Here is a 14932-nt window from a genome sequence, read left to right as displayed (position 1 = left end):
TTTGGGGTGGCGATCGGGGTAAATGTTATATCTTCATCAAACGAACGATTCAACCGTTTTGCTGTGGTTGCGCGTTGTGCAACCATCGTTAGGGCTTGCGCTCAATTGCCCGGGAATGGGACCAAATATTGGGGGCGCATAATTTATGCCGAGCGAGAATCTAACTGCAACCTATCAGTCGAGCTCGGTTTGCACGCTAGCTTACGAATCAAAGACGTTTAAAGTCGTCATGAGGCCGGAGGCTAAATGCAGAGAAGATGTCCTACGAAGCGACCTCTCGCCGTTTTTGTTAGATGGGTGGCGATTTTTATCCACCACAGATATCTCATCTAAGCGAACTTCCTCTCATTAGCCACCTGGAAGATGAGCGAACCTCGAAACCAAACGCACCAGGTGGTAAAGTGGCATATACTGAGTGTGTGTTCGGGGAAAACAGGACTAGCAAAAAGCAGACCACGTCTCGGGCTTAAACAACGACCTCAAACCGTACGCGCGCGCAACAAAGCGCCATAAAAACGAATGAATCTAATTAATCAGGTAATGGAATTAATGAGCTGCTTCGCGAACGTTTGGTCGTCCTTTAGCGAAGGTGTTCGCTGGCTCATGTGGTGTGAAAGACGGCACTTCGGCGGGTTGTGTGGATATTTGTCTGTGTTTCTCAGCGAGCGGTTGCCAAAGCCCACGAGCCACGAAAAATGAGCTTATTTGGATGGCAAATTCTTCTCAAGATCGACGACTTTTTTAATCATTTCTCTCATAATTGCATAAATAGCAGAAACCATCGTGTCGTCTTTTGGAAAAAGGGCAGCATCGGTTGGCGAAAGCTCGCTAGAAAATAAAAGATAAAATTGCAAAAAAAAACACACCTTCCTCAACATTGTGCCGGTCCGGTCCATCTTGACCTCGTTGTCATCGCTTTGGTCGATGGTTAATTTTAATTTCTGGGAGTCTGCTCACCTTCCGGCACCGTGTGTGGTCCCGGACAAAAACAGCTTCACGTTTCCGGATCCGCTCGTAACCGTTGGTGGGTTTTATTGCTCCTATTTTGTTTACTGCCTATTTGGGTCGATGGGTTTTTTTTTCTTCTTGTTGGTATAATGATACTTTTCTACTCTTGTTTCCTGGTACGGCCCGAAGGAAATGTGGCTCGTGTTTTGTGTGATTTTGGTGGCTTTTTTTTTGGGGGTTTTGTGCCACCGGAAGAAATGATTATAAATTTAGCAACCCACAAGGGGTTAGAATGCTGATGAGCAGGTGTGTGACTTTTTCGCGTATTAATTAATTTCCACCGCTCGAAGAAAGGCTCGGGAGCCTTTCAAACCCACCCAATGGCTCGTTACAATTCATCTCAGCGCTCGTTAAGCCTAAATTTCAATGCTTTTAAGCGTTAATGTTCGTCGGCGTTCTCTAACTCTCATGTTCCCATTGCTTCTTTTTGCAGACAATCCTGAATTCGATGCACAAGTACCAGCCTAGATTTCATTTAGTCCGAGCGAACGACATACTGAAGCTACCGTACTCGACGTTTCGTACCTACGTGTTTAAGGAAACCGAATTCATAGCCGTAACTGCATATCAAAACGAAAAAGTAAGTCTCTCGCAACCAACGCTCATCCGTTCGCTGCCGCCTAACACTTTCTTTCCATCCCACCCCACCAGATAACGCAATTGAAAATAGATAATAATCCTTTCGCCAAAGGATTTCGTGATACCGGAGCCGGCAAGCGGGAGAAGAAGTAAGTACATTTTTTTCTTCATTCTATTTCCCGATTTCCAATCATCAATTCCATTTTCCAAACCATCCTGCGCTTTTCCGGACAATGAAGAAGTTGTATTGCTTTCGTTTGGAAAAGGAACAAAACATCCCTTTTTCGAAATGGGGCATTTTAAGGCCCTGTCTGGAAAATCACAATAGCTCACGCATCAAATCTCGAGCATTCTAAGAAAATCACCACCGAAAGGTTACGATATTAACGATCGGACACTCTCTCGGTTGCAAGGAAAATGTTGATTTGTTTGCCACCGACATCCCACCAATCGTTTCCGATTTCCACTCGGGGTTTTCTTGAAACGAATAGGGACGGAATAGAACGTGTTTGTGATGTGAATTAATCCGATTCACTTCCACCGTAGAGGTTGAGAACTAACGCTTCAATCGTCAGTGACATCAGACGCAACTACGTACGTAAATCAATTACGATGCCTCCCGAACTCGTGGGGTCGTGTTTGCGATGGGCAAACTGTAAACGCATCGGAATTGATCCACACATCGATCAGAGTCGCATTTTAGTGGCGTTAAAATGAAGTTCCTTTGGGTAGAAGTTGTGCACCCCCCTATCTAAGTGACCCCGCGGTTAGAAATTCAATACCGAGAGTAAATAGGACTTGATGCATCGACAAACAGCAGTGTGATGCGGCTGAGTGAGGTCGCAGACGCAGAAGGACGCATCCTCGGATGCTTTGTGAGATGCCAAGTGGAAAGGACAAAAAATCCTCCCTCACTGAGATGTCATAATTTACATGCGAAATGCTCGCCTCCGTCCACAAAAGCACGAAGCTATGCAACACTCGAATGCAGTCCCACAATGCCGCATTCCGGAGTTGCTTCCGATCGCATCCCACAGGAACGAATTCCTTCGCGGACGGCCACACGCACAAAAGACGCCCAGTCTTCAGGACTGCTGCAGGAAATCAGCGGGAAGCGTCAAAGGGATTCCGGATTAAGGATAAATGCGCCTCTAATGATCGAATCCCTCGGGCGAGCGAATGGCGAAAGAATTTGTATCAAATTCCACCCCAAAAAGGTTCCGGAAGGGTGCGCGTTTCGGCGTTTGACTTGGATCGAATAACCACAGCGGGACGGCCAAAGCGATGATGATGACGCGACCGAAAACGGTGTGGTGACAAATATTTTGACACCCTTTAAACCGTTTACTGGCTCCGGCCGGCTGCCCCCGGGGACTGTAATGATGGGTTACAAATTTCTGCATCCCGCCGGAAACCCTTTTCAAGAGCGCTCACCCTTTCGGTGCGTTTGCCGGGAAATGTGTCCCCTTGGCGGAACGAACGACACTAATCGACACATTTCCCACAGCTTCCCGGTGTGAGTGCGTCTCGAGGGTCGAGCCACGGTGCGTTGTAATGAGTTCAAGTGGGATTCGCTTACATGTGGCGATTTTGTACGGGTTTTTCTTTCCAAACACGACGTCATTTCGATCAGACAGAATGACGTTTGGTCGATAAACGGCATGCTCAAAAGAACACCTTGGGGCGCCTTCAATCGATTGTGCTTTGCACAAAATATCCATCCCAAATGACTCTTTACGTGACGTGATGTTTGACAATCGGTATAAAATGCGAAAAAAGAGGAAAAAAACATCTACAATTAACACACCGCCAAATCGCGCGATTAGTCGTCGACGGAACGCTCACTGCTGCGTAATCAGTAAAATAGAAACCAACGAATAAAAAAAAACCTAATCGGAACTGATGCATTGCACAATTTATTGTCCTATTGTCTAGCGTTAGCCTGACCGTGTACAAATGAAAAAAAAAACCGTGAGCGGTGTTTCGCGTGCTATTGCACAGCACTTCCGAACTCACCCGGCCACAGATGGTGGCAAGTTTTTCACGTTCAAGCTGCGTTGACAAAACCAACGCCGTTCGGGGGATGCTGCCTTCTTTTTTTCCACCCCATCGCTCCATTACCCGTTGGTCGAAGAGCTGAGCAGTCCATTCGTCGGAAGTTGATTGCGGGAGTAAATCGAATAAATCCAACCGGATGAATGCTGGTGGCCACACGCTGGGGCGCAGGTGGACCATGACAGACGCGCGGTGCATTGAGTATGAGGGCAAATTGAATTGATGTTTTGCGTAATTTAATTAAAATTGTCAGGATGGCAGCAATTTTCTTGCCCCGAACCACTGAAAGGGATGCAAAACGCCACAGCAGGGTGGCTTTGTTGCGTGCGTGTGTGTGTGGGTGTGTTGCTAAGGGCTGATAATTTTCTGGCGCGCGTCACTCGCACCGAGCTGGAACGCGTGTGCGATTGCGAGTGTTTTCTTATCCTGAAAAGGAACATCAGGAAGTGTAAAGAAGAAGAGAAAACTATCCTCCTGATGTCCTGAACCTTGACGAGGCTAGAGGCTTACTTTTTCTCCAACCAACCAAACCTTCAAAGCACCTCTCGGAGAAGTGATTGATTCGTCGAGTGGCTTCTGACGCTGGCATTGCAACGTGTGTTCATTCGTGGCACACACTCGACGCGCTCAGGACCCGCCCGTTGTCCTGGACATTAATTAACTGGCCCTAGTGGCTCCAAGTGCCCGTAACGCTCAATCTCGAGATAAAGCAAACGGATGTCCAACGACCCGTGACCCGTGAACGTGAAGCGATCTTTGCTCTAACCCGAACCGGGTCATCCTTCGAGGTCCGCATCGAGATACGTGAAGGACGGTGGAAAAAGAAAAAAAAGGGGCCTAGGACGCCTCCCAAACCCTTCGCTATCAATTATCAGATCCTTTCCTAATCCTATTTGTATCGATGGCCGGGGCGAGCCTTCACGATAAGGGCACGGCTGTATCGGAAGGGAGTTTTCACGTGAGCAAAACCGATCGATTGCAAAATTCATACCAAATTCGTTTGGTTCCGGAACGGCACGGGCCCAGATGGACAAAAGATGAGCAACGGTCAGGGAGTCGGGCGATGGAAGCATGCCAAAGCAATCAATTCCAGCATCATCATCAGCGATGGCAGAGACCGGCATTAGGGACCGTCCTAATCGTTGGTCGATCGTCTTTTAACTTAATCCCTTCTCCCGAAAAGAAACTACACGCTTCCGGAAAAGCCAGCTCTCGATGGTATGGGCCCCCTGGTCGGTTGGCAAATACATATGTTCGGCCGTACGACCGTCATGTTTCGCCCGGGGATTGAGAAATGAATCGAATTACACGGAGCGATCGGAAAATTGGTCAGTGTTCGGTCAGCCGTCGGCTTTTCCGGGCCACATCCGGCATTAGGGTGTTTTTTGTCCTCTCCCTTGATGTGCGCATACGAAGGAACAGGCTCTCGTAAAGGGCATGCATTTTTTTTTGTCCCAACCGATTTATTTTCTTTTTTTTTAAAGCCGCTTCCTGCGGGAGGAAAACTCCTTCAATCGATTCCGCCGTATGTCCCGCATGCGATGGTCACGCTGGTGATTTCGGTCCGGCGGAAGGATCAACGCACATTTGCAATTTGCGAAAACGGGCCCCGAGGGATGGCTTCCGGTATCCTGTTTTTAATTCGTTCACTCCCTCCTTGTGGTTTGGTTCTCAGCAACCAAATCAGCATCTTATCAGCATGCTGGTTAAAAGGCTTATAAATACACAGAAGGATTTGCTACGGACTTTAAATTGACCGTTGGGCAGTGGTCTGATAAGCATAGGCTTCTATTGCCAATAAGATATATTAACTAGCATTTACTGGTTGAAGATTCTTTCGGGAGGCATAAAATTGAACAACCTATTGTTGGGGTAGTTCCTTTTCCCAGTCGAGGAAAATGTTATATTCCACTCACACCTTTTAGCGGAACATTTTGTGTGATCGTTTCCTCGAATAATCTTGTGCCATTATTAATGCGACCCAGCAATTTTCTCGTTCATTGATTTGTCTTCCCGTCGGGTCAGGCATTTTCCCATTCACCACCTCGTGCTGAGCCACACGCGGCCGTACGTCCTGGAAAAACATCAAACAAGCAACCGTTCGGCGCCCAAAACCGCCACTCGATTCGTTTCGCCTTTGGCCGGGCAATTTTCTTTTGCCAATTGGCTTACGAGAGCGGCCGGGCGTTAGCGCCGGGAGAAAATTGCACAAAAATTACGATCCCGGTGAAAACACCTCAAGAATGAATAAATACATATAAATAAAGATTAGCCGTCATGCCGGGGCGGTTATGGCATGTGTGATGTGGTACGAGCGTCCTGCTGCGGTAGCGAGTAAAAAAAAACAATTCCGTGTAAAAAAGGCGTTGGTGCTGGCGTTTTCCGAACGCCCCGGGTGTAATGTGAAAATTACAAGGCAAACGAGGCCACTACCCACACCGACCGTGCATTAGTTTCCGCCGGTAGGTTTCAGGTTGGTTGGGAGGGAAATTTTCCTCTTTGCCTTGTGGCAGGAAATGTCTCGAACAATTTTCATCCACCTTGGTGGTGTACCGGTTTAAATTATACTCCTTAGCAAGCAGGATGTTCGCGTGGTCGTACTGGTGTTAGGGATTAACGAACGTATCGTTTTTCTACCATTTGTGAGGTTACAAGATGCAAGTAATATTATGCGATTCTTTTTACACAAAGAAGGAATAAACTATTTCTTTAAATAAGGATACTTTCATACTACCAATTCAACCTTACCTTATTGTTAACCAAACATCCCTTCAAAAGGATCAGTTTAACAGGATAAAGGAATGCAATTGAGTTGAACAAACAAACAAAACATGCTAAATATGCTTGGCACCTTAGCTGAGACAGCTGTCGCTGGGCTCAAAAAGCGTTCATTAAAAAACTCCTGCATATGTACGTAAATTACCCACAACGTGCGCCGAATGGAATAATTCGAAGCACACGGAACTGCGTTTGCGCTAATGTAACCTGCAAATGCAACACCGAACTAGGAGAGGCAATTAAAAAGCTGTCATGGAATCGAGATCAGCTTGATTCACTCGCCACATGCAATTTATGTTTCATACCGAATGCAGTTATATGCACTGTTTCGATTGAAGCATTTTCTCAATTAAGTTAAAAGGTGTTCAAGAGGCCTATTAAAGGTCCAATAAGGCGCGATATGGCATAATTTTCATACGAAGCGATGATGATGGGATGTTTCATTACCTTTCGTGCTGTTTGTGAATGTATAACAGCGCTGGTGAATGCCATAACCCTTAAAGATGGCTCTTTAAATTGAACCGATGTACACTCGCGGTAAGCGATTTTTAACTACTCACTCTCGCTACAAGCAGTATAATCGAGTAGGACGTCTACGTACAAACTACTACATGATGTCTTGAGTCGTTTTGGCAAAAAGAGAGAATGCATCTAGCGAAGTTGTCCTGGCAAAGCGAAAACTAAATGTCTTGCTGTGAAGACGTTAAACAACCAGCAAAACACGTGCCAACGTTTGCAGTCAATAGTTGGGAAAATGATCCTGCATTTTCCATCGTTAAAAAATACCCACAAGTTAGTTCGTCAACACCAACATCGTTTGGCCGGAGGACGTAAGGCTAATCGATTTTGAATTGTTCCTCAGCTCAAGACGACGCGTGAGCTGGCATTTTTCGCTGCGTGTCGCTTCCTGTCTCGGGAAAAATTGTCATGGTGATTTTGGTCGCTGCGCATCCGCCACACCGGAAGCACTTCCGAATCGGTTGCGAATTTTTGTTGGAATTTTTCACTCCATTGAAGAGCTTTCCTTTCACTACGGCCGTGACACGTGCCGCAGATGATGTCGAACTCGGGGTTTCTCGAGAGGAAGCGCTGCGAGCAAATGGGACGATATTTGTCAATTATCGTAATAGTTTTTCAGTATCACTCTCAAACTCACCCTCGCGGGTCAAAGGGATGCGCGTAGGGATGCGTTTCCGGGAAAACTCTGGGACGTAACGCACCCCATTGTCAGCTGATAGCGTGCACGCTTTTTCCCGCCGGTCGTGAACAAACGGTCGTCCAATTGAGCTGTTTACGCTACACATCTAAAGGAAACCCATCGACGCTGGCCCTGTGTTGACATCCGACAAGATTTATGGCATTTTCTGCTTCTGCCCGGTGGGGTAACTTAACGGCTTTACCCGAGAAGTGAGCAGCTACGGCTCAGACAGGAAAGGTTTTTATATCGGGAAAAGCGGATTTAATGGATGTAGCTATCGTGCGAGATATAACCGGGCTGGGTCAGAAGATGCACCAAACTGATTAATTGAAACGATTGGGGTGGGCGACATTCGTCCCGCGTTAGTGAAAGTTTATATCACCTGCATTATTGAACGAAACACAATCTCGTAACAGAGCCATAAAAATTCGTGTAACAAAGCACACAGCTGTAAGAGGCCATGGTTGTCAAGCGTTGCTAAGGAAAATGAGAAAACCGTCGCATTTTGACCCAGCAGGCCATGAAAAAGGGCCTCCCAAAGAGGGCGCAACCACTAAAATACTCCCGTCACCGAAAAGCCTTTGCTTCGGTTGAGGAACATGTCGACGTTTTCGCAACACATTTCCACAAACTCATCCGGCCAGATCATTGAATTTTCATACCCATAAACGGCCACCCAGCGAGTGAGAGAGAGAGAGAGAGCTTGGTGGAATGGGGGAAAAACAGAAACGCAAGATCATCGTGCGGAAAAACCGGGAGTGGTTCCAAACCCACCGTCGTCCCAGCCGATCCGCTATCTCGGCAAACTCGGCAGGACCGAACTCGATGGTGAACGACTATAAAATAAACCCGGGCTCATGTAGTATGCAAATTGGTGGCAAATTAAACCACACCCAGCGTATAAGCTTTTTACACATCATCGTGATAACGACCGGCGGCGGCGACGACGGCACCAACGACGTCCAACGTCCTGACAGGGTTTTCTTCTAAACCACGAACGGTATCTAGGATCGGTCGAACGCCTCCCCCAGAACCGAGCCAGGACTACAGCAGGGCACCGAAAACACCACCCAACGGAGGCCGTGTTTACTTTCCACGACCCGTTCACAAGGGGTGGTTTTCCACGGGCACGGCGTGATTTTCAGCGGGCTGATTTATGCGCCCGGTTCGAGCGATTGGCACTCCGTGTTCGTGTTTCGGTTCCCGCCGCAATATGCTGATATGATGGCGGTTGATTGGAGCCCGCTTGAAGTTGTGGCCACTGACCAGCTCCGTGCTGAGGATTTTACATGTTCCGTGCCCTCACACCAGGCCGGGACTGGGCCGGCGGATGTTACTTCATTTTGGAGTCGGAAATTTAGAACCTCCACCGGAAGGGCGTCCAGTTGTACGTCCGATTTTTTTTCTTGCACAATGTACGTTCCACGTTCGCGTTCCCTTACCACCGATGGGACGGTGGGTTCGAAACGGGACATCCCAAAAACAATGAAAACCCGACCGCGGCCTGGTGCTGGCGCAAGGATACGAGAGAATCCCGTGGGGGCGGGCCATAAATTCGCCGAAAAACCCCCGACGTGCGCTACATTTTCGCTCACGGCGGGCTTTCCGACCGACCCGAAAGCCAAAACTTCCGGCCGGTGGGCGTTGGAAGCGTTGATTCGTGGGTGTAAAATTTATACCCTGCTCTAATTCAATCCATTACCCATCGGGCGGACAGCTTGGGCTGCGGAACCGGCGCGCCGACAATGTATCATTCCGCCTCCCTGGTTGTGGCGGGCTGGCCAGGATGACCCCTCGTCTGTGGGGGTTTTGGGGGGGAGAGGTGAGAGGCGGGTGTGTTTAATTTAGTGAGAAATGGGCCACCGACACCAGGCCACCGGTGTGGGGTTGGTTTTGAATATGTTTCAATCTCAGAACCACCCCTAATTAAGCGGCGCAGAGCCGGGAATCGGTCGTGTCGGGAGGCTGATAAATGGGGTTTCGATTTAGATTGGGTCGCGTGGGCTGGAACTGACCGTTGGCATTGATTTCTCTACTGTCTTACGCCTGCTGAAGCACCGCGAAGGACATTTAGATAGCGTTAATTGAATCATTGACTTGGAGAACGTTTTTTGCTCCTCAAAGCGCTTTGATTTGATGCAATATCGTCGAGAACGCCGCTCGGTTCGATGAACGCCGTTTTGTTTGCTCGTAATAGTATTGATTAGCGATGAGTTCCAACCCACGTACTGTCGAGGAAAAGACAACACGTATCAACCTCTCACAAACGAACAAAAAAAACCCTCAAACAAACACCCGCCATTACGTGAAGTGTTGCGCTCTAACCCAAAAAATGCCCATAATTCCCGGAATGGCAGCATATAACTTATGACGCACGCAGCGGAAAAATGCGGATGCAAATGGGGGCTCAATCGGAAAAAACGGGCTGATTGTGTGGCCGCACCTTCACGCGTGCCAAAGGGTCACTAAATGGGCCAATGGCCGCGTGGTGGTTTAACCCTTTCGTATCGTTTTCCATCCACCACGACGCGTCACGCACGGATGCGTGTGATTTTCGTGACTTTACGACAGCGCGGCTCGTAAAACGGTGGTGTTTACATCCATCGGGCCCTTGGGTGCCCTTTTTCTTTTGTTTTCTTTTGTCCCTAAAAGCCTGCCGGGGTCCGAAAGGGACGCTGACAGTCGAAAGGGACCTCCCGAGGTGGGAGATAAATTATGAGACGCAGTTAACAGTTGGTTGCGCGAAGGTTTCATTTTCCACCTGGTTTGATGGTTTGATTTCGATCATCCGCGTGGCTCCTGCCAGCACTCGGGTGTCCCTTCGCGGTCACCGTGGGTGCAAACGGTAACAGCAGCGGCATCAACAACAAAAAAAGGGTTAAAGCCAAAATGGAGGCCGGAGAAAAAGCCACACACCAAGCCGTCACGCACGTTTATCGAGTGCGTGCCAGTTTGATGGTGTGATTATTTATTCATTGCCCTCTGGCGGAAAGGACACACAGCCCGTTCTCGCGTTTTCGCGTTCGAAGATTTATGAGCCCGAACTCCGATGCGTGGCAAATCGGATCTAACACCAGGTCGAACGGGAAGGTCCCGAATCGGAGCACAAAAAAGGGGTCGATTGGGTCACAGTCGCTTGTTTTTTTCAACCCCCAAATCTAAGGGTGTGTGACCGAAAGCGGAAGAAAAACGAAAAAAAAAGGTTCCCCGAGCGCCATAACCGCCGAGGTGATGAAAAAGACACCACCGCGTTTCGGAACGCAAAATGGCATAACGCAAGGAAGGCGAACCAAAAAAAAATCGACCGGGCATTTGATGGCGAGCATCCGGTCGCGTGACGCATCCATTTGTCATCCCGAGGCGATCGATCGGACGGTTGGTCGGTCTACGATGCGTTTCCGCTTCCGCTAGGCTTCACACACAAAGTCGCGCCTTGGCACGATCGTGTGCGAAAACGCGCCCCAGCGCGAGATGTGGGAAATTCGTCCTCCGGCGTGAGGGAAAAACGGTACCGATTAAAACCGTCATCACCCCCGGGTGGCACTCTTTTTCGTCCTTTTCGAACCCGAGCTGGGGTGCATATTCAAATGCACTGAATTGCGCGCACACCGCTAGGGTGAAGGTCCTGTGTGTCCTTTTTGCTTGTGTGTTTTTTTTGCGCAGTAAAATTTTCCTCCCAAGCCGCGAAACCCAACTACCGGATGATTTGTGGCTCTCGCAGACGTTTGTCCTCGTTTTTGTGGCTGCGACAAATTGGCACCCTTCGGTTAACCCCGGGAACGGAAGCAACACCGACGGACCGACGAGGACGCGTACCGAAGTGTTCGAGATTCGCCCGAGGCGCTCACAGTGCGAAGTGGCGTGGCTGCTGTTATGCGCACTGTTGCAGCTATGAAGTGAAGTCACCACAGGGCAGTTGGTTGTCATGGCGACACTTTATGTCCTTTCTATGGTTGCAGTTGTATTGGAGTTGATGTGTGAGACAGGAGAACAAAGGATGAACATCCTTTGGAGGTATATGATGCCGTTGATCTATTTTTGAACTAAACTCATCCTTAATTAGGACCAAGAGCTGTTAAAGAACTTGAAGTCTGGAATGCCCATATTTAAATCACTCCCTGTCAGCCTTCCTTGCCCATATGATCCTCTTCCCAGCTCCCTGTGTAGTTGTAGCGTATTTACATTTAAACCGTACTGATGTTAAACTTCTTGGAACGAATTCTAATGCGCGAACACCCTCTCGCTAACCAGTATGGGTTTCAGTTGCTCTGCTTTCAGGCAATCGCTGATCGGCCAGCGAAGCTCGGACGGTGACAAGCTAAGCCCAAGCTCCGTCAGCTCGTCACGTGGCCCAGCCGGGCTGGATCACCGGACCAACAGCATATCAGCGCTGGACGACGACGACAAGCTGCTGGACGTGGTCGGTCCTCCTCAGAGTCCGCTGCTTTCGCTCAGCCAGCAGATGCATCACCACGCGTCAGGTACGTGGTTCTTGTGACGCTCTGGCAAGTCCTGTGAGACTCACCACTCGTGTTCCGTGTGTTTTTCTTCTCCCTCAACCCACAGGTTGGTTTAACTTCGAGGATGTCCAGCGAGCGGAAGAAGCGATGCGAAGGCGACTGCAGTCGGATGAGAATGAGCGAGACGGCAGCGATTCGAACTGCTCGGACAGCGTGTCCGGGAGCACTGGTGCCTTTCGACCGACCTCGGGCAGCCCGAAGGAGTCCTCGAGCAGCGCCGGTACGTCCTACCCATCGCCCAACATCTCGGTGGGTCCCCCGATCCACCCACCGCCCCACCTGCTCCCGTACCTCTACCCACACGGCCTGTATCCGCCGCCGCATCTGTCGCTGTTGCACAATCCGGCCGCAGCGGCCGCCATGAATCCGGGGCTGCTGTTTAACGCTCAGCTCGCACTGGCCGCCCAACATCCGGCCTTCTTCGGGCACTACTCGGGCCACTCGCCCACCTCCCCGTTGCACGGGTTGAAGGGCCACCGCTTCTCACCCTATAGCCTCCCGTCCGGGCTTGGGTCGGCCTTCGACGCGGTCACACCCGGTTCCAACTCGGCTGGGGCGCGCAGTCTCAGCAGCAGTCCACATCCGCGGGCCGCCTCCAACTCACCCCCGCCGACGCGCCCCATCTCCGTCTCACCACCCACCCCTACCCACCATCCGACCTCGCCCACGGTAGCCGATTCCGCCGCAAACGCCGGTAACGCCGTCCCCTCGGCTCGAGATCCTGTTCCGGCGCCACCACCGCCCGGTGTGCCGGTATCCTCGCAGCATCCACCACCGGCGGTACCTCCACCTCCCACAGGACAACCCGCCGCACCACCACTGCCACCGCCACCACCCCCACCGTCCGCGAACTCACCGTCCGAGCTGAAGAGCATCGAGAAGATGGTGAACGGGCTGGAGGTGAAGCACACGCTCAACGGAGGCCTAGTGCCGGGAGCCGGGGTAGACAGCAATGGGGGCGTTGGGAAGGGGACGCCACTGCACCCCACCCACACCGCCCACGATCAGTGACGCTTGGTGAGCGGCGAGTACCACTGCGAGCCGGCCGAGACGCCCCTGCTGGACGTGGTCGGTGGCGATTCCGGTCCAAACCTCGACCAGGGCATGTGACAGCTGGCGATTGGGGCGCCGGATGTGCTGCGGTTTGGTACGGCGTAGGCACGGGTGCAGGGGAGGGGACGTTACCAAAGAACATCGTCATGGCGGTCGTCGTGGGGCAGCCTAAAAGGAGCTGGAAGCAGAATGGAAACCGATCGAAGCCTTCTGCCGCGTGTCCTTGGAGTGTCCTTGGAGTGACCATCCAAGTTGGTGGTTGGAGTTGGTGGTATAAACGGACCGAATTCACACTAGAGTATCCTTAAATAGTGCACGTCGTGAGTGAGGATGCAAAAGCGGTTTGGTATTGTAAATTTTGTACATAGGCAACCACTTAACCCACATGAGTAGCTTATTTTAAAACGGAACAACAAAAAATACAAACACCCCGCCACTCAGCACGCACACATACACGCGATGGAGAGGATGGAAAAGATGAAATAAAATACCAATAGTGAGGGAGTGGAGCCGGAACGAACAGTTCGAACCAAACGTGTGGGAATTGTATTGAGCGAAATAAATAACAAAAAAAACTCACAAAAAGGATATAAAAGAGACAAGCGGTGAGGGATGTGTTCCTTTCCATCTGACGCACGGGTGTGTGCGCGTGCGTCTGTGTATGTTTTTATTTAATTTAATTTAAACGAACCGCACACTCAAAGTGTGAACATCCTCGATTACGATAAATAACGATAAACCACAACGTAGTCGTCCTAAATTCGTTGCAGCGCCGTTTTGCGGCCAAGAAGAAGGAAACAATATTGTGTAAATTAAGCTCACACCAGGAGTAGGAGCAAATAAACGAAAGGCTACCCAAGCATCCGGCTGACATTTTTTATTATTTATTTTCTGAACAACAAAATCGTTTCTTGTGCACCCTTATCGCAATAGTTCCTTGCAGGATCATAAACGCCTGAACAAAAATAAATTAAAATCAATGAAAAAAAACACGTGGCGCCCTTTTTTGTTAACTCGTACGATTCAAACCACTCCCCTTAACTCTAACCGGAATTGATAGAGTTCTATTTGTTTAACGCGAATAGACGCGACGAGGATAGCGATCCTTGAGCCCTCTTACCATGAACCACGCCTCTGACCCGATTCGTTGGCTGAAAAGTGTGATAATTTATTGATTACGATAGCAAAGCTCCGGCTTAGGCGCGTCTCCACTGGACCCTAGCGGTACCAGAACCTCACCAGAACAAGAATAGCAAAAGCAGAGCTTAGTAGTAACGTAACGGCATGTAACGCACCCTCGAAGGTGGCTGGTGGGCGGACGCGTTAGTTTTTACAGCACCTTATGTTTTAGGCGGCCTGCTCGGCGTGCGAGCGGGTTCGGTTTGCTTGTGTTACGAGTTTGTTTGTGAAAGGAAAAAATAAATTTAATAAGCAACACAAAAAATACACCCACATTGGTTCCTAGTGAAGGAAATGGATAAAACGAGCGAGCGAAAGAGAGAGAGAGAGAGCTGTAAATAGGATCGACAAATGAGTGGCGATCGGGGCTAAGATAATGCAGGCTACACTGCAACCGTATTTTACTTTACAAAACTGACGCAATAACACAGCATTAGGGCGAGGCTTTAATGGTACGGCGCGAGGTCGGCGCAGGTGATCGTGGAATCGATCGATCACACCCGACCGGAAGTGTAAAATAGTTATTAAAAATCAACACTCCCCACTCACACAAACACACACA

The 14932-nt window shown here is 49.6% G+C and overlaps 1 protein-coding gene across 1 annotated transcript in view; it reads left to right on the top strand.

The window, feature by feature from the left end:
- LOC128720347 (optomotor-blind protein) overlaps window positions 1–13303 on the top strand; it is a 95688-nt gene extending 82385 nt beyond the window's left edge. The window contains exons 5-8 of the mRNA XM_053814011.1: window positions 1442–1588; window positions 1660–1736; window positions 11870–12099; window positions 12185–13303. Of these exons, the coding sequence (XP_053669986.1) occupies window positions 1442–1588; window positions 1660–1736; window positions 11870–12099; window positions 12185–13149 (1419 nt within the window). The 3' untranslated portion in view covers window positions 13150–13303. The remainder of the gene's footprint in view (window positions 1–1441; window positions 1589–1659; window positions 1737–11869; window positions 12100–12184) is intronic.
- Window positions 13304–14932: the final 1629 nt, after the last annotated feature.

Source organism: Anopheles nili, chromosome 2, assembly GCF_943737925.1.
Source record: "Anopheles nili chromosome 2, idAnoNiliSN_F5_01, whole genome shotgun sequence".
In the NCBI taxonomy this organism is placed as follows: Eukaryota; Metazoa; Arthropoda; class Insecta; order Diptera; family Culicidae; genus Anopheles; species Anopheles nili.
This window is presented reverse-complemented; position numbering and strand designations above follow the sequence as displayed.